The 19,822-nt window shown below is 52.7% G+C and overlaps 4 protein-coding genes across 4 annotated transcripts; all 4 read left to right on the top strand.

Annotated features, from left to right (window-relative positions):
* On the top strand, positions 1–450 carry J7T54_005476 (ribosomal protein s17; the record flags this gene model as incomplete). Its single annotated transcript, XM_051510578.1, has 1 exon — positions 1–450. A coding segment is annotated over one exon (450 nt), but the record flags the coding sequence as incomplete, so codon positions are not given.
* A 1,664-nt stretch (positions 451–2,114) lies between these two features.
* J7T54_005475 (uncharacterized protein) lies at positions 2,115–4,051 on the top strand (the record flags this gene model as incomplete). The annotated part of the gene is made up of 4 exons (XM_051510575.1): positions 2,115–2,178; positions 2,224–2,576; positions 2,760–3,412; positions 3,457–4,051. 4 exons carry the CDS (start codon positions 2,115–2,117, stop codon positions 4,049–4,051), a joined length of 1,665 nt encoding a protein of 554 aa, XP_051358538.1.
* A 6,977-nt stretch (positions 4,052–11,028) lies between these two features.
* J7T54_005474 (uncharacterized protein) lies at positions 11,029–12,839 on the top strand (the record flags this gene model as incomplete). The annotated part of the gene is made up of 13 exons (XM_051510574.1): positions 11,029–11,048; positions 11,323–11,371; positions 11,445–11,501; positions 11,575–11,619; positions 11,686–11,745; positions 11,803–11,838; positions 11,896–11,928; positions 11,978–12,022; positions 12,073–12,125; positions 12,174–12,280; positions 12,333–12,436; positions 12,486–12,716; positions 12,774–12,839. The coding sequence occupies 13 exons, from the start codon at positions 11,029–11,031 to the stop codon at positions 12,837–12,839; spliced, it is 906 nt and encodes a 301-aa protein (XP_051358537.1).
* Positions 12,840–16,982: 4,143 nt separating this feature from the next.
* Positions 16,983–18,648, top strand: J7T54_005473 (uncharacterized protein; the record flags this gene model as incomplete). The annotated part of the gene is made up of 2 exons (XM_051510573.1): positions 16,983–18,142; positions 18,222–18,648. 2 exons carry the CDS (start codon positions 16,983–16,985, stop codon positions 18,646–18,648), a joined length of 1,587 nt encoding a protein of 528 aa, XP_051358536.1.
* Between the last annotated feature and the right edge of the window lie 1,174 nt (positions 18,649–19,822).

The following is a 19,822-nucleotide window of genomic DNA, read 5'->3' as shown; positions in this document are numbered from 1 at the left end:
GACAATGGAGACAACAACGACAATGGAGACAACAACGACAATGGAGACAACAACGACAATGGAGACAACAACGACAATGGAGACAACAACGACAACGGAGACAACAACGACAACTTCGACTTCGACAACAACGGCGACAACAACGGAGGCAACCAAGACAATGGGAACCAAGACGGTAACAACGGAGGAGGGAGCGGCGGCGCGTCGAGTGCCACAGCCCTCGGCGGAATCGCCGCCCCAGCCGTCGAGGACTCGGGCGACAACAACAGGCCCTTCCTCGTCAACGGCAGCACTTTCACTGGACAAGACACCGCTATCGCGAGAGCGTGCGATATACAGAAGAATGCCTGCTTCGACGCCTTTAACTCTGGCCAGGCCAATGGATTCACGGGGGGAGACTGCGAAAACCAGCGCAACTTGTGCGTCACAGAGCTCTCTGCCACTGTTTAGACATGTAGAAGAAGATATCAATACGTCGGATCGACTTGCCCTGTATATTAATAATGGCATCCTGTTAGCATTCATCGGAGTAGTATTGCGCAAACGATAATGATTACCCCACATTTGCCTAACTGTATCAGAAAAGAATATTGGGCACCAAGTAGAGGTGGTAGCATCGCGGCCGGTCAGGTAAGCAATGGAAGCAGACAAGCAAGCATGCCGGATTACGTAGAATTCTAAAGCCAAGAGAAAAGCGGGGGAAGAAGGCGATTGTGTACAGCCGAAAGGTTGGGCGAGTTGAGCGATTGGGCAAAGGCATTGGGGGCGGGCCAGTATCACGCCGTTATGGCACATCCGAGGTGAAGACGTCACGGTTACGGATACTTGCATGGCGAGAGAAGGGTTCATTGGTGATGGCCACGAACGGTTTAGGCTGGATGTGCAGCTGGTAGTAGGCGGGCATACCGCGGCAGCTCCGGAGTTACGAACAGAAGAGCGGATAAGCAGGGTGAGACGGGGACAAGAGCGAAGCCGTCGTGGTTTGTGGGCAGCCAAGGCAGCCCCAGGCACAGGCTGTAAGGGGGAGGAAGGGTCGGGGACAGAAGGGCTCGGGGCACAGAGGTCGGGGAGGAAGGCCAGAGGAAGAAGACGAAGAAGAGGAGTCTGTGGATGAGTAGTGCAGCACAGGCGGTGTCAATGGCAGGTATTGGACAGACAGTTGGATGGGTGCTTGAAGCGGATAGGTTGCGAGGCGGAGAGGGAGGTGTGTGACGAATGCACGAAGTAGTATTTGGAGAGCGTACCTAGTTACGAGGAACTGGCCCCGGAGAAGGGGGAGGCGAGGACAAAATATGGGGACGTGGAGAGGGAACTCGAGCTACAGAAGTGACATTTCCGTTTCGAGAGACAGAGCGCGGACGGAGAAAGGATGAGTTTCGTGGGAGATGGGAGAGCTCAACGAGCAATTGGAAAGGTGGGCTGGATGTTAGGTGGCATGTCATTTGGCAAGGGAAGCGGAGGTTTTGTATGCATGAGCTGGGGGCATGTCCGTAGTCGGGAGGGTCACCATAGGGGTGGTAACCGGAAACAGGGTTTTTATGGTGGACGAGAAAGTTTGGAAAGAGGCGGCTCGATAAGTTTGCGATTTGTTATTGGCGCAAGTTTCCGTACCGCAGGCAGTATACAGTCGCCGAAGATTTTCGGAAACTCGGAATAGGATGCTCGTACAAGTATGTAAGCATGCCACAACCAACATGCGTATGACAAAGTACGCGGCTGCGGCTAAATCGATCCCAGATTATGATTTGTCTCCAGACATTGTTTGCTTATTTGACGGCCCCTTCAAAACGAATGCGTCCCTCAGTACCTAAGCTCCGCAAGCACATTGGTGGCAGATCAGAACATATATAAAATAAGGAAGGATTGACAGCTTGGTTTAAGGTCATTCTCCTCCTTCGTTTACTCTGCGCAAATACCGATCTATACCATACAGCACTTTCCTTTCGATCTCATGGTAATTTTCCCACTCAGCAAGCGCTGCTAGTGACAGTGAATAATCGATCCAAATTGCATGCCTTAAGGCATGCTAGATTACATCTTTCACTAGCAATTTGAGGACATTTCGCTGCCTGGCTGTTTTTCTCAAATACACAAACACGCAACGTTTGACCAAGATGGGAGGTGTTCATAATCAGGTCATCGACGGGCTCAATGAGGTGGACGTGATCATTGCAGGGGGTAAGGCCCAATACCACAATGACTAGGGTGTGCTGACCTTCATAGGTGGCACGGCTGGCTGCGTTCTAGCCGCGAGGCTCAGCGATGCAGACCCAGAGTTATCCATTCTGGTTGTGGAAAGGGGACCTAACAACTTGGACGACCCTACTGTCACGAACCCGCTGTTCTTTATTGAGAACATCCTGGGCCTGGGTGCGTCTAACCCGCGGATGATGGCTTACAAGGGCCAGGCAGAAGAAGCAATCGCGGGGAGGGCCATGACCGTACCCGCGGGTAGCATCTTGGGAGGTGGTTCATCCATCAATATGTTAACTTACACGCGTCCGCAGAGAGGTGATTTGGACGACTGGAACATGCCTGGATGGTCGTCGGAAGGCATGATTCCGTACATGAAGAAAGTAAGTTCAGCTAAGTAGTGACGCCCGCAGCTTGAGACCTACCACGGCCCAGGAGGTGCCTCGCCTCATGGTACGGACGGCCCAATCCACATCTCTGCCAGCGATTACGGTCCAACACGGTTGCAAGAACAATTCATTAAAGCCGCTGCCAGTGTCGGAATTCCAGAGGCAATCGACCTCCAGGATTTTGACACCAACCAGGCCATTCAACGCAACCTTCGATACATCAGTGAGGATGGCGTCCGTCAGGATGCAGCTCACGCGTACGTACACCCGCGTCTGCACGATGGCAAGCACCCCAACCTCCATATCCTTGTGGAACATGAGGTTGTCCGTGTCTCTTCGGAGGACGGGAAGGCTAATGGTGTCGTTCTTCGAGGCACTCCTGGGATCAAGGATCTTACAGGAACTCATGAGATCGCGGCCAAGAAGCTGATTGTTGTGTCGGCTGGTGCACTTGGTACACCCTTGTTGCTCGAGCGATCCGGTATTGGCCACCGCGACAAGTTGACCAAAGCCGGCATTGATGTCTTCTCACACGTGCCTGGAGTGGGCGAGGAGTTTCAGGACCACAACACCATTCTTCTGTCATACTATACGAGTTTGACGGCCAATGAGACGTACGACGATCTACTAAACGGGCGGACAACCTTTAAGGACATGCTTGAGAACGACCATGATATGCTCGCCTGGAACGCCGCCGAGATCACCTCCAAGATTCGCCCGACTGAAAAGGAGATCGACGCCATCCTACGAGGGGATGCTCGCTCAGTCTGGGATGAAATCTTCGAAAAAAACGTCAACATGCCCGCGGCCACCATATCAACCTGCAATGGGTATGTCAGTACCTTGCATAGATCTCCTTTGCTGACAGAAATAGGTTCATTGGCCCCATTCCAGAGGAGGACAGGAGCGAGCGCTTCCTCAGTACGGGTTCATTCCTGTTGCACCCCTTGGCCCGTGGCCACGTCCACGTTACATCCTCTGACCCCGATGCCGAGATCGATTTGAAAACAGGCATCCTAACCGATAAGGCTGGATTCGACCTTGCAATGGCCATGTGGTTGTATAAGAAACAGCGCGAGATTGTCCGTCGCCTCGACGTCTATCGAGGCGAATGGCCTGCGATACACCCTCCATTCGCCAATGACTCGGCTGCGGTGGCTAAGAAGAGGGACGGCCCTCTACCAACACCTGTCGAGGACATAGAGTATTCGACAGAAGATGACAAGGTGCTGGAAAAGTGGATCACGGAGAACCTCGCACAGAACTGGCACGGCATTGGCACGTGCAAGATGGCGTCGCCTTGCGATGGCGGCGTCGTCGACGAAAATCTGAGCGTCCACGGCGTAGGACACCTCAAGATCGCTGATTTGAGCATCGTTCCCCATAATCTCGCCGCCAACACAGCAATAATGGCATTCACTATTGGGGAGAAGGCGGCTGATATCATCGCAAAGGAGCTCAAGCTGTAACAGTGCTGTTGGAATTGTCTGCGCGGGTTGGGGGAAAGCTGACCATTATAAATTACGCTTGAATAGATACATGCACTAATAGATGCATGCAAAGTGCACTATTAGCACTGTTACACAAATACCCTTGCGCTGGCGTTTATCCTTTGCCTGCTCACTGGCGATGCCATTCATGATACCGGATAGTTGCTGCTGACCAGTGTGTCCCATACCCATGTTCTCTGGGTTTCAATTGTCAAAGAGTGCCACAGCCTCATTTACTGCGCCATAAACAACACGGCATAGATCTGCTGTGATGCCGAAAATCTCGGCATGTCGTCGCTCAATCACATGGCCGCCTCGCGATGTCGCAGCAACGAGGTGATCCAGGCTTAGTCTCGAAACAATATTGGCGTAAGCGCACTAGTCTGGAATGAGAGGAGATGTCTCTGTCCTTCGAGCACGCCGATTTGACGTGATGGAGCGCAATATGTTCCAAAAGCTGAATGAGAACATATCATTCGGAGAAGAGGAGCTCTTGCCACGCCTCAAGGATTCCATCGCTCGGTGCCAGTCTGGCAGACGCCCTCCATGAGACCATTATGGTCGATAAGGAAAAAAGTCACCAGCTCGTGGAAGATGATCGGCATACACACAATAGAAACCGCACAAGCGAGTGACGCCGTACAGGAGAGTAGACTAAGCTTGTGTAGACTGGGTTGAGTTTCAAGAATTAAGTTGCTTTTGAAGCCCTTGCTGAGAATGGTGATTGACGCATCGTGATGAAACCCACAGTTATTGAAAAGAGATCAGGAATACACCGAGTAAGATACTTGCCACCATAATCGCTTGTAAACATTGCGTGTTCCCCATGCGCGTAGACTCACCAAGCCACCGCATATGGACGTCTACATTACGGAAGGAACGCGGGAAAATCTTCTTGAATAAAGGTTTTGGGACCGGCTCAGCAGAAAGCTTCATGGTAGAGCGGCATGATCAGATCCCGAGATCAACACCTACCAGGGGCGTCGCATGCTCGGCCCTGGCTCTCTTGGTCTGCCCTGCTACACATCGTTTGCGGTACATAGAAGACCAAGCACACCGTGAAATTGGCCATCACCAACCTCCTCGCCTTGGTTTATTGCCACGGCGACTGCAACCCGCAACACCATGGGCGAAAGGTCTGCCATCCTCGGCCCAGCAGAGGAGGCAGCAGCCCGCGCAAGGCTTCTAGGTCGGCCTCGAACATTCGCAGCGCTCCCTTGTCCACCATGGCTTGACGGAGCACCTCCCCTGGGCTTGTGTATCTCATGTCGCCTAAGGGGTCGTTCCCCCCGGCTTGATCTAAGAGCAGTCCACTTGCTGTATTGGCTGTACCGGTTTTAGACGTGAGTGGAGGCCCGTACGGTGGGATATTAGAGCAATAACTGCCACACCGTATCAACCCCGCAGACACAACGACAGCACACATCATAACCACCCACACATACCAATATCCGTGATTTTCAGGATGCCGCCACGCACCAACCTTAATGATTATCAAGAAATAATTCTTGATGCACGGATGCGTGGGCTTCCTGCGAGTAAGATATTCGAATTCCTGAATAACACGATCGTTTGTGATGGTGGCAGGGCTGTATCAGAAATCACGCTCAAGAGAGCTCTGGCAACCTAGGCCGTCCCCGTTGACTTGGAGGAAATCGTGCAGGTGGCTCTCGAAAGGTGGCCCGTGCTGACTGAGCTATGTATGGATGCCTGGCGGTGCCCTCTTTAATATGTCGCGCGACCTGCAGGAACGCGATTGAATAACTCATTGCTACGTCTCCGAAAACACGAACGCGGAATATATACGATCTAAACGGGATTAGGCTGGACAACGAGGATGGGGTGAAGATGGCGAGGTTGGAGAAGACTTGTCGATGGAAGGGTCAGGGCCACGATTCGTGGCATTGTTTGTTGTTGTCGTATAGGAACAAGAGGGATTGAGGGTTAGTAATAAATGTGTTGACCGCGGATGGGAATTTTGGGTGGCATGGATCAAAGGGGTGGCTTGGACGTTGGCTTTATTGACGGCTGTGGTTGACGCTACAGAGAGTTGAACGTAGGTATGGATTGGGGGAGGCTCGGGTTCTTCGATGATGATGGCCGGAATATCGGGAGCGTCTGTATTGGTAGGGTTGCCAATACTTGGAATATTGGTTGTAGACCCGAGCACTTCCAAGGCTTCGTCGATAGCCTCCATGGGTGTCTCAATGGGTATAGGGCAGATGGCGGTCTGCCGAATGCCAGTAGTGTACGTGGTAGTCCGAGCAGGGCAGTCCGGAGCATCAGGGGGGCATGGGATGACGGACTCGGCTGGTGGTGAAGGTGCTGGTACCCAGGTGTAGGACGGCTTCTCATGCTGAAGGCAAGGGTGGATCCAGTGCCAGTTATCAACGTGGATGTCGTCACGATCGTCAATGAAGATGTCATGGAGAGGAAGCCAGGTGTCTATGCACTCATGGCAAGGCTGTTTCGTGGGACTAGCTCCGAGTAGGCCTAGGTCGACGTCTATAGTGAAAGGGAGGTTGGCGTCGAGATTGAGGAGGGCTTGAGCGCTAATGGCCATAAGGGCCAAGGTAGTGATGATATTCATTTTAAAAGGTAGGCCAATAAGCCAATTTTGTGGCATAGCCTAGCTTTGGGAAAACATTGTCAGATAAGGCGCTTACTTCAGCTTGCTCGGTGTGAGAAACATCACGGCTGTAACAAGAATTGAGCGACTTAACTACCAAGGACCCCGATACTCCCACCATTCCATTTTCCAACTGCCCGGCATTGGGTAGCATTTCTCATTAAGGAAAGCGTGTCTTTTTTTCAGCTTTGCCCATTTCTTCTGTTGTCGCTTTTCAGCACGTTCTTCTCTCAGCTGGAGGAAGTAATCGTAACCCGCCTGTGTCTTGATATTCCACTCGCTCAAGCCTTGGCTGGGCATAACTTGAATGAATGCCCGACAACATCGGGTGACCGGCCAACTTGATTCTTCATCTCTAAATTCATCCATAAAGCTTGTTTTCCAATCGATATGCGAGTAGGGGTTTTTTCCATGACATACCAGAAAAGTAGTCCCTTGGACGTATCGGAGGGCCGGCATCGCTTGAAAAAGGTCATCACTATCACCGTACTCCAAGTCAATTCTTTTCCCTGGGTTCCACAGATTGTAGAAAAGTATAAGCTTTGCCTTCCGAGCCATGAGACTCCAGTTTCCCGGCACTTTAAAAGCGTGGTCCGGTGGACGTAGAGGCTGCAGCTGTTGGTCAAGTTCCAAGATCGAAACCTGTGTTTTAAGCTCCGTTTGTAGATACTTGTCGATGCCGATTCCAGCGTCTTCCAAGGTAGCCAACCAGCTTTCGGCAATCTCGATACTGTCCGCTGCGCACCTGTGCTCGCATATCATGATCAGGTTAAGGGCCGTGTACCGGTCAAACAGCCTTTGCACCCGCTGGAGACTCTCCCCGACGTCGTAACTATGGTTCCATAGTGGCAACGGTTCATGAATGTATAAGCCAGCAGATAAAAGTTTCGTTATCAACGGCGAGCAGTATACGAAGGGTGCCGTCTGAAGCAGGTTTGTTGACAAGGATATGATTGTGGGAAAATCCTCAATGACTGCCACGAACGTCGCAATCAAGAATTCCTTCCAGTCATCGACAAATGCCTCCTTGCATGCATCGAAAAGACTTTCGATATAGTAGGCGTTCCTGCCGACCTTCACAAGGCCGTAATATTCTGCAATCGTGAGAAGTGGCCCACGCAAGTCGGCATATATACGGGCTGGGTCGTAGTAAAAGTTCTCTCCGCCTATTGTATTGCGAGAAAGCCACATTCTAAAATCGATGAAATGCCTGAATGAAGAAGATGTCAGCATTATATGGAAGTCTGACTACACGTATTGAGTTTCTCACTGCTGATTTGCAAGCGCTCCACCACTGTGGTCAAGAAGATACTCAACGACCTCCACTCTTTTGTCCGCAACCATTGCCTGACATAGATTAGTGGCATACTTTTCTTCAAAGGAAGATCGACTTGCGCCAAATAATGACATTCGACGGCCTCGGCCTCTTGAACCGGAGATGAGCTGAGTGTTAGCAGATATGTTATGCGTATGCAACCATTTGGCGATCTCGACCTTCGCTGCCCCAGACCTGGGTGCTCCGAAATTAATCGCGTCGTAAAGGGTCTTGTTATCTTTTTCCTATATGAAACGGGGCGAATCTAGAGCAAGGCTCCAGGGGCTGAAGCATTCAGATCGCAACGCCAGACTGACATATGTTCTGAGGAGCGGGACGCCGAGAAAATATGAGCGATATCGACTGTCCTCTAGATCTTCACTTCCTTGCGTGAATACATCAACGGTATCGTATAGAAAGATACTGTTCTGATGCCTCGTGTATCGGTTTGTAGTGACAGTCGCTCGCTTTTGGCTTGTATGAGTCGTTAGGCGCGCAGGCGGTTGTTCTTCGGGCGCTACTTGCGGCGTAGATCTAGTTCGTTTTGTAGTTATCCTCATCTGGGATGGTGGAGATAGTCTATCCGAATCAGCATGCGTTTCCAACAAGCGTATACCCAACCAACCGTAAAGTCCAATTCATGTAGATATTCAGCATATTGATAGAATCATCGAGATCTTTCATCAGCTTGTCAATGTTTGACTTCCTTAGGAGCCATTCGAAATTTTGCATCCGCCCCCTTCTCTTGCTCACTACCTTTTCAAGCTCTTGGTTTATGCTTGACACACTCGAATAGCACATCTCGAGAGTTCTTTCCGGGAGCTCGCCCCCCTGATCTTGTGATGCTTTTTCGCCATCTTGAAGTCCCTTGCAGATATGGAGGATGAGGCCAAGTTTATCGTGAATGGCTTGTACGTCGGTCGATGTTGATTTATAGATTGCCGCCTTTTCCCGAATAAATGTGGATATCGCTACGATATTCGTGACTAACGGCACAACGCCGATGGCTAATGACACGGGCTCCATGATGTATATGAAAAATAAAATGGAGATACAGTAAGCAACAGAAATGCATGCCGGTACGTCTTTTGTTGAGAGTTTTGTTTTGACCTTGGGAGTTGCCTTCTTTGCTTCAGGCTTCGTAAGGAGCGGGGTAGCCTCGCTTTATAATGCAGTACGGAGTACTCCGTACCTACACGCGCCTTGTCGTACTAATAGATTTCGATGTTAACCATCAGCGCTGTGGCTCAATGCATGAATGCCTCGCCCGCCGCCAGTACTCAGCTTGCAGGTAACAGGTTTCGGGCGGAGGCTCACCCGGCTCACCCGGCTCGCCCAGGTCGCGCGATTGGCCGTAGCGGGAGAGCCATTTGCATATTTTCCTCGGGGTCCCGCGTCCAGTCCCCCGCCAGAACTTGACTACCTTTGAAGACCACATTTGCGGCCAGTATTTCTCAAATATCCCTATTAATGAGATGCTTCAAGATATCAATTCAGGCCTCCAAGATGCTGGCGATCCTTTAATTAGTGAGCGGACCTTATTCCGGCGGCTTAAGGCATGGGGCTTGGATACAAGACACCAGGCCCTGGACATATCGAACGCCCTCATCGACCGGGTCAAACACCTATTCTTCAACTTCGGCTTCTCAGACACATCGATTCTTCGAGAGCTTCATCAAGAAGGCTTCCACGTCCATCTCTGGGCGGTAAAGAAGGTCCGCTGGCAGCACGGCATAAAACAACGGGTCAGGACAGTTAAAGAGCAAGACGAGAGGCTCAACAACGCCATCGCCTTCCTCGACCAAGATCTCCAACGAAGCAGTGCAATCTTGGGATTCGGCAAGGGCCTCCTTTGTCAATATGTTCGTCAGAAGGCTCAAGTTGTGGTCTCACAGCGCCGTCTGTATGACTTCTACAGGGCTGCTTTCCCAGCAGAAGTTGCTGGCAGGCGAGACGGTGGCTTCAAGCAAAGAGGGGACTTTCGCGTGCCAGGACCGAACTTTCTATGGTCTCTTGACGGCTATGAAAAGCTCAGGAAGGTCGGCTTCCAGGTCTACGGTTGTATTGACGCCTATTCCCCCTGTATTATATGGTTCTATGTGGGCAGGTCAGCAACAACGTCTCTTAGCACGTTAAAACAGTATCTTGAGGCTGTCCGGCGGCTGCAAAAGCGGCCTTTTGTCACAAGGTCTGACCATGGCACGGAGACGCCGCTTTGGGCAGCGGCACAGGCAGCGCTTGCAAAAGAAGGACCAAAGAAGGTCAAATATACCGATGAAGATGGAAATATTCATTATTACGCCCAAGGGGACCGACTTGACAGCTGTCATCTATATAGGCCAAGCACAAGGAACGTGAGAATTGAGTCTTGGTGGCGGCAGCTCCGACGAGGCGTCACAGACCGCTGGATAACCTTCTTCAATGAATTAATCGGCTACGGGCTCTTCCGCGAAGATAACCTCGCCGATCAGGTAGCAGTCTATGCTATCTACGGCCAGATAATCCGCGATGAACTTGCTGACTTTGTTAACCTATGGAACGGTCACATTATTCGCAACCAGAAGAACCGGCCTAACGTCAAATCTGGCATTCCCAGAGATTTATATCATACAACCGCCGACCCGGATTGGGGCGTTCCATTTGACGATAATGACGATAGCCCTCAGCAGCAGCTTCTTCGCGAAATGTGGGAGCCTCTCCAGTCGATGGATATCGACAGTCTGCTTGTCAGGAACTGGGTTTTATGAAGAGAGTGAGAAGGTGCATAATGTCGAGAGGGCGCAGCTAGATCGCTGCGAGTACGGGGTCCTTGGTGACTGTATCAATCTCTTGATCCTCCTAGAAGCATTCCTCGGCTGCGAAGGTTCTTCCCTCGGTGTGCCCTTGTGCACGTGACCCAATCGGGGCTTCCTGAGCCACACCCAGCCACAGGGCCAGTGGCTTCAGCCACCCCTCATGCCTGTAACAACCTTGGTATGCAATATGTGTCTGACAGAACGCCCCGCTCCACGTATGCCGTCCTCGGCATCCACGTATGCCGTCCTCGGCATCCACGCATGCGCACCGTATTCGTAGCGAATATGCTGGGTCCATGCAGCGAGGCTGGTATTCGGTGGTTTCGTCTGATCTTTAATCGACTTCAACCGCATAATCAACTTCCCTTCAACCCATCTTATTACAGCGTTCTGACCGCCCGGCAGATCAATCCGCTGATCTTGTTCTTCTTCTTTTCTTCTTCTTCACCCTTTCGAACAAGTGCGTAGCCTGATGCCTCGTTGCTGCGAATTCGCCGCTAATACGCAACAGTTTGACATTCCCTGCACTGTCGCCGCTGCCACAGCAACAACAGCAATACGTAAGCATTACCCCCACCACACAGCGCGCATCGCGTGTGCCGCGCGCTCGCAGCGCTGACACGGTGGTGGCAGATGCACCATCTACGCACCTGCGCCCCCGCCGCTGCCAACAGCAGCAACAACAACAACGTGAGTCCAAGACCCCAACGCTCTCGCGCAGCGAGGGCGTTGCGTGCTCGCACTCTCTGACACGAAATCTCAGATGACCGACTCTCCCCACGCTGAGGACGCCGCCGAGGGCACCACCGTGAGTCTCTTTCTGCGCATTCAATGCGTCCGTGTTGCGGTCTCGCCGCTAAACCTTTTTGCGTAGCTGATTAACGATGCCGATGTCAAGGCTAAGGCCGCCGAGGCCAAGAGGGAGGCCGCCGCTGTGAGTTCTCAATCTGTGCGCTGCGTACTTGCTGCGAGGTGTCTAATCCTTTTCTAGAATAAGAAGAAGGAGAAGTTCGCCGCCGCCGCCGCCGTGAGTTGCCGACGTTCGCGTAGCGTACGCTCAGCGAGTTTGGCTAACCCACTGTAGAAGGGAAGGGCCGACGCCGCCGCCGCCGCCGCCGTGAGTTCCCCTGTCTGTGTCTTCGGGTCTTTGGCTGACTATCTTGCAGAGGCTGAAGGCGCAGATTGCTGCCGCTGCCGAGGCCGAGGCCGCCGTAAGTTCTTTGCTCCGTCGCACCGAAGTCGTTGCTAATTTGCCTGGTAGAAGGAAGATAAGGCCAAGGGCAAGGCCAAGACCCCCAAAGGCGAGCTCGTCGAGTAAGTTCTGCTGTTTACTGGCGAGTTCGTAACTAATTCGTTGTGCAGTCGCGACGCCCCCTGCGACAGGTGCCTCGGGCACCTCATTGATATCTGTCTGGGCCACCGCAAGTCCACCACCCCCGGGGAGGTGGACTGTCGTAACGATAGCGAGGGTAAGAAATAGCGTGATCGCACCGAGCTCGCCGCGTACTAACTTTGTCCAAGTCGCCAGCACCAAGTGCTGGAAGTGTGCCAGTAACGGCCGGGCCTGCGAGCCCACCCGAGGCACTCGGATGTGCTCCCTGGCGGCAAAGCTGTACGCCGACCCTGTGAGTCGCCTCTATATCGCTTGTGAGGTATGTGCTAACTCGCAACTAGACCGACAGGACCACGGCCCTGGAGCTCAAAAAGCTCCGGGCCGCTGCGAAAGAGAGGGCCAAGAAGGCCAAGAGCACCCCAGCCGCCGCCGCTGCCAGTACTCGCGGCTCGCGCGCCGCCACCTCGCGGGAGGTAGCTTCGTTGTCGCGGCGTATTCGCCGTGCCAACAAGCTGGCCACCCGGCAACTGGCGCTGTCGGAGCAGATCGCCCGGCGTCTCTGCGCCGAGGACGTGAGTCTTGCTTTTCCCTTTATCCTTGCTTTGTGCTCGCTGCTAACTCGCCGGTAGTTCGTGCCGCTCCCGCCTCTGTCGGACGAGGAGATGACCGAGGAGGATGAGTCTGAGGAGGATTAATGGTGGTGGTGTCTGTCCGTCCGTCCGTGCCTTCACGCTGTGACCTCGCCGCGCCTTCGTGGCGCGGCGTGGCGTCGTTAATTTTGCCACAATTGATTCCCTCGGTGCCCGTTTGGCGCCTTTCACCCCCTTCTGCTTCTGTGTTCACCCTGGCTCCCTTCTCTCTCCCTGTGAACTTGCTGCGATATCGCCGCGTAGGTGCTGCTCATAATCCTCGATACAGGCGAAGTCTGTGAAATCCGACTTCTTTTGATAAGTGTTTTCGCTGTCAGGGTAATCCTTCCATTTCACAAGATATAACCTTCGTCGGCCGTTGTATTGGTGGCCCACAATGCGTTCCACTTCCCATGTTAGATCTTCGAAGAAAGGGTGATCACTCGGCTCTATCGGTGCGAGTTCGCTACTGTAATAGGGTTCCAGTGATGATATGTTGAACACGTTGTGGCCTTTGACTGCCGATGGTAACCTAATCCTGTATGCAAGGCCATGGTCGCCAATTGCTTCCTGAATCTGGTATGGTCCCACGTACTTCTCTGCGAGCTTACGGCTAGGTCGCCGTAAGTTCAAGTTCTTCGTAGAAATCAGCACCCAGTCTCCCACCTGGAACGTTCTTTGCGACCGTTTCCTATTGTAATGCTTGGCGTAGTATTCGCCGGCTGCACGAAGCGATTTCGCCGCCTCCTCGTGGCTTTTGCGTAAATAGCTGATCCTTTCGTCTGCAGCCGCCGAAATCCCATCCGCATTTGCCACGGATCCGATGCTTCTTGGTTGGAATCCTCGCAGTAACTTCGCAGGTGACTCGCTGAGAACACTATGTGTAGCCGTGCTATATGTGAACTCGGCCAAGGGCAGCCACTGCACCCAGTCGGTTTGGTGTTTTGCGCAGTAGGTTCGTAGGTAGTGCTCGAGGTTCTGATTCTGCCGTTCCGTCTGACCGTCTGTTTGCGGGTGGAAGGACGTGCTAAGCCGCGGCTTGCACGCCAGTAGGTAGCAGAAGCTTCGCCAGAAACCACTTGTGAACAAGACTCCTCTATCCGACACGATACCTTCAGGCATTCCGTACTGGGAGAAAATCCTCTCGAGGAATAAGGTCGCTAAGCCCTCGCTGCTAATCGTCTTCGTGGTCGCAATATAGTGTGCGTACTTTGTGAAGCGGTCCACCACGACGAGAACCGTGTCTCTGTTCTTATCCGGCCCTGTTGAAGGTGGTAGGTGTCACAGCTGGTCAAGAGCGGGGACTCACCCTGCACCTGGCAGTCACGTGAACTCGCGCCTGCCTTTGCATTTTGTCGCGATCCCGACCGTCTTCTGTTGTAGCTCTTCGAGCTACGTCTTGTACATAGAGCCTGCCCTACCTGAGGAGTGCCTATCCGTAGCAATAGACCAGATCAGCCTGACCGAGTGTTCCCCGTCCTACCTGCCGACCGACCCCCCCTGACACTACCCTCTAATCTGCTGATTATGGTAGGTTTTCAGGCGTCAAAGTGCAGCAATAGATAGAAAACCTTGTATTCTGATAACCGCTGTTAAGACCTCTCTAAGGCACCTCTTTTTTTTTGAAGTTGTTGATGATAATCTAAGATGCTGTTGATAAGGGAGGCACGCCTGCCCGCTGAGCATCACACACTGATGTGATTCTATTGATTAATGTGTGATAAAGAGGAGTCAAGTGTTCAAATCTATTGAGAACGTTCTTTTTTATTATTATTTACTTGAATAAGGGCGTGGTGAGGTTATCGCCGGCGCCGCACACATAAGTGTCTGGTGCGCACTTATCCATTTGCAGCATTTGCAACCCACGTGCATAGGTGCCACCGTAGTTATTGGCTCAGCGACGCAGATTTTGTGACGCAGCGGGTAGAGTTGAGAGCCGCCAAACTTGAGCCGCCAAACTTTGCTGCCGAAGCTTTGAACTAAAACCCCAGTTTATATCATTGAAATAGGTCGACTTGAGTATATCATACATATATATAGGAACACGGTTCTTGGCTGGTTCATAAGAGTCGTGAAACTTGTCCAAACAGTCCAAAAGTAACATGAGTCAATTCGTTAGTTGCACCATTGATGATGGTGCTCTCATCGTCAGCACCAGACCGGTGACCATGCGGTATGCGACCATTGGAAGCGGGGCAGTAATCGTTCTATGTGATAGCGACGAGGTACTCCGATTTGTTCTGGAGTCGAGGGGAGCTTGGCGGGACAGACGTGGAGGCAAGGCAGGCGGGTTCTCTGAAACGCCAACCGCCGATGCGAATGGCAAAAATTCAGCTTCTCCTGTCGCTACCCCTCGTCTGGCACAGTTAGACGGCAGTTTCGAATTTGTCGGTGCTCAAGATGCAGATGCGTCGGCAGAGGTACCGCATTATCATGCGATTTCTTACAGACCTTGTCTAATCCCACCAGATCGTATTTGCCAACTCACCGGGTCTGAAAAGGAACGAAATGACGGATGGCACATGGGAAACCTCAAATTTGAATGCTCCTGCAGGCACCGTTGTCCATAGCGATAGCAACGGCAAATTTGAAGCCTTGGCGTGTCGAGGATATTGAGCTATGTGGGAGTTTTTGACACTGTAATGGCTGAAGGGACTAGTAGTGCTTTTCTCGTCTCAAGTATTGTCTGGTAGTCAAGTGTGACTGCCACACCGAAAGGTCATCAATCATGTGTAGCCCGGTCTATTGTGGCGGCTTTCACGACATGGCGCAAGATGATGCAAGTGTTGCGGCTGCCGTAATGTCAGCTGCGAAAGAAATGAAGAGAGAAGAGAAAGCGCTTCTATCTGTGAGTCTCGACCGTACGACCTGATGAAAGCTTCAACACCGCTCTGTCAACACCATCATCGTAGTGCCCAACAACAACGTGAGGATGACGGAGGGTTTGAATCAGCGCGTCGTGCACACCCCTGCCGCGTCGCCATACCTTGGTTTGATTGGTCTCCATAGCGCGGCGCCCATGTTATTCTCGGAAGAAATATGATCCGTGCGCTGATGAAGTTGGCAGGTCCTCGTCCTTTCACGCCATGGCCTAGCTTGTAAACGTGGGGCCCACATCCTCACCTTCTGGGGACAATTTTTGTATAAGACTGATTTGTCATGCCTCGTCCTATAGCCGGTTTCTCAGGAGACATAGACGGCAGATGGCCTAGTCTTCTTGGCCAATAGGCAACCGACCGCTTCTCCAGCGGCCGTAAAGTTCTGGGCTGTCCCCAGGATCGAAGGGCACGACCTTTGGATACAGGGTCTAGCTGAAGTTGCTGGCCAGATTGGTGCAGTTCTAGGATTAGGATTCCGGCATCACGCCGATGGGACACCATCTCAGAAAGTAGGATGAAGCAGCTGAGGGCGCGGCTCGGCGAACAGATAGGACGGGGCTTCGGGAATGCACGTCACCCAGAACAGAAGGTTGAAGACTTCGTCGCTCGGTCCGGGCCGCTGCCATTCCATATTTCGGGTCGACGGGGTGGCGAGAAGCTCGAGAAGCTCGAGAAGCAAGAAGGCAATGTGCGGATCATGCCAAAGATGCTGTCGTAGCGAGGAAAGAAGATCGAGGAAGGAAAAAGAAAGAGAGGGCGGGGTCATTTCTGGGTTGGGATGAGATTGGAGAGGAAAGCCACTCCTGGAGGTGGGGTGGAATTGGAGTAGCGCACGAGTGTAACCGAGCCTCGCAGATCAGTCACGTTGGGGTTACTGTGTGTCACAAGACGCCTAATTCTTCCTACTACCTAAGTCCAGAACATGATCCAGGGTACTCCAAGTACTTTGGATTGGGCACGCTTCACCAGCGCTGCCACAATCAACCGGTCGCAAACACAAGTCGACCGGTTGATTAACAATGAAACATCGAGAGAGAAGTGAGATGGGAACTAAAACAGCCAACGTGTGAGCTCGGGAAGACCGTGGCCTAGCAAATCAGGACCGTAAGATTCACGACATGCTTCACGGCGGCACAGCTCAGCATCCATGAGCAACTGCACCCTCTCAAGCCCTTCAAGCGGTGGTGCGCTGCCTGATCTAGCCCCTGTTGCCTGAGACTGAATACGAGACCCCTCAAGTATAAGAAAGCATAGCCTTGAATCGATATTCTCCCTTCAGCCTCCTCGCAAATCGCTCAAATATAGCATCTACTCCGAGCCTTCACGAAACATGCCTGCCGAGTACATGGACGCGTGCCGAGAAAGCGGTCACCCCGTTCCCGCGCCTCACTCCATTTCCCGCCTCGTCAGCTCCTACATGGAGCCCAAGAACCCTTCCAAGGCCGTTCGCGAGTCCTTCCGCATCGTCGAGCTCCTCCTCCTTTCCAACCACCTCGACCACGCCCACTCCCTCGCCACCGCCCTCTATCGCCATGTTGACACTATTCTCCCCAAAAATGCCTCTAGGTTTTCTCAGCAGGCTCTGAACTACTTCTGGTTCACGCATCCCGCCTATCCGCTGCCGCCTAACGCCCCCTCGAAGACTCGACAGGGCGACCGCTCCGAAGCGGCCCTCAAGACCGAGTCACGGTGGAAAACAGAACAGTGGAATAACTACCGCGAGTGCACGCGCACGGGCTGGATGCTCGAACACTGCAACCTGCGAGAGCCCGAGGACCCTCACGTCTGGCGCGAGACGGACAACCCGCCCATGATCGCCATGTGCGCCCGGCTGCTGGCAAAGGACAAGACGCCCGGCCATTATCCCCCAACCGAGCAGCTGAGAGAGGCCCTTGCCGCCGCCGAGAAGCTCTACGCCCAGCCTCAGGTGCCGGTGGCCGATTGGAAATTCGAGCACAAAGAGAGCCAGACTGTGCGCAGACACTCCTACCTCCTTTACCGGCGGTTGGTGGTCGAGCTTGCCATACGCGTCGGTCGTCTCGACACAGCCGCGGAAGTGCTATCGCAGGGCCTGGTCCTCGATGGGTTCAACACGAGTGACGGCGCCGCGCTCGATCGATTCCTGGTGTTACCGGGCATCTACGAGGTCCTCCCCCGCCTCGCCGCAAAAGGTAGGGCCGGGAACCCATTCTACATCGAGGACTCCGACGCCGCAGCGATGGTGCGTGAGATTTCCCAGACGCTGGAACGCCGCGCCGAACACGGAAGGCAGTGGTCGCTGGCCCCGGAGAGGGTGGGCTGGAGGGAGCTGCTGGACCGGCTTGCGAGTGCTGCCTGGGCGGTAAACTCCAAGGAGTATAAGAAGAATGGTGTAATGTCAGCGGCTGAGATCCTCAACTCGCCAATAAAAGAGGAGGACATCAAGGCTGCGGAGGAGGTGGTCGGGGAGCTGCCGGAGGACCTCAAGGAGATGTACCGCATTGCGGGAGGGTGAGTATCCCGCCCCGCGTTTCGCGCGAAGCCGTGCATTCGAAGATATGCGGATCTGCTAACACTTCTCGATATTCAGCTTCAAGGGAGGCTGGCATTTCCTCGAGGGCGGTTTGTCGGACTGCCGAGACTTTGAGTTCGACCCCGACTGCGAAGAGCTCGACGATCTGAGAGACGAGAAAGAGCTCAGCTTTCCCAACGACGACGACGACGATAACAATCTTCAAGGCTTTATAGAGCTTTCCCCAGGCGTGGAACAGTGCGACAGCTATAGGCACTACCTCATCACTCCCGCCCTCTACCGCAAGCTGGCGCGCGAGCGGGACGACTACAAGGAGGGGGAGTACATGTACTGGAACAAGGCATACTGGACGTGCGGGACCTTTTGGTACGGGTCTGTAAGAGAGTGGGTGGCGAAGCATGTGGAGAGGCTCGAGAGGATGGTTGAGGATGGGGAGGTGGAGGACGGGCAGGATGAGGATGACTGCTCAACGGTCTTAACGTGAATGTCGTTTGCAAATCTGCGGAATACCTTTGTGCAGGTTCTGATTCGACTATTCGGACAAATCACAAACGAGGCCACTGTGCCGGCTCTCATCTCATGTCTGTTATTCGGCGCTTTCACTTGCTGTGAAGTGCAGCCATGGTGCCTCGCCGATAAGAGCACGAGATTCTGTCAAGGAACGCATTGACTTCTTCCACTGGCTGCTACACCATGTGGTTTGAAAAACCCGCAGCCACTAGGCCTAGAACATTTCTAGGCAATGGCGCCATTCCTCGTTTATGGGCCAAAAATACCCCTATAAGTTTAGCTTTAGGTGATTGGAATGTGAGACTTAGCGGAAAGCCTAGATGAGTCTAGGCCAGCTTGCAGAATGTAGCTAGGAGATGCCAGTATAACCAGAACGCTATTATGCCTAGTTAAGCACTAATTATATTACCCACATTTTTCAGCATATGCTATGGATCTCTAGAAATAGTCCCTAAAGCGATATATGAATACTATAACTGGATAACAAGGAACACATTCTCTTCTTCCACTGGCTGCTATATTATGTGGCTTGGGAAATCTTCACCTACCAGGCCTAGAACGTCCCAATACTCATCACCAGATTAGCTAGCGCTCTATGTAAGACCCCGCTATCATCAGGCGCTGTTCTTCTCAGAGACCCTTGGGTAATTTTGACGTTGCGTCTTCGCAAGTCTATCGAGGTCCTCACGAGAAACTGAGTCAACCCCCCCTAGGCGCTCGCCAGTGCTAGATTTAATTCCGAAACGTATGCGATGCCTCTTCTAAGGCGCCTTTGCATTATTCTGTCCTTTACGACCAAACTCAATACGTTCAGCCGTTACGTCAGTGCGGTATAGAGCTCACCGGTGGCATGTGTTACAGTGAGGTCGAAAACGAGTGTCCGCTTTCCTGTGATACACACACACAAACACACACAGTCTATTACGCCCGGTGGCCTAGACCAGAAGGGCAGCTATTAACTAATTACATATTCCATCTCCAAGATGTGTCTTTATCTCGCCCAAGCCCTTACGCTACAGCGTCCATTCTACTTCTGTTTCTTTGCTGTTTCCCATCTCCACTCTGCTCCCCTCGCTTGATAGGTTGACAAAGCAGTCCTGCTCAAAGGCGATTCTTTAAGTGTTCAGCATCCTATCCGCAGCAACTGA

This window comes from Emericellopsis cladophorae (genome assembly GCF_022114955.1).
Source record: "Emericellopsis cladophorae strain MUM 19.33 chromosome Unknown NODE_128_length_19822_cov_147_812611, whole genome shotgun sequence".
NCBI lineage: Eukaryota > Fungi > Ascomycota > Sordariomycetes > Hypocreales > Bionectriaceae > Emericellopsis > Emericellopsis cladophorae.
This window is presented reverse-complemented; position numbering and strand designations above follow the sequence as displayed.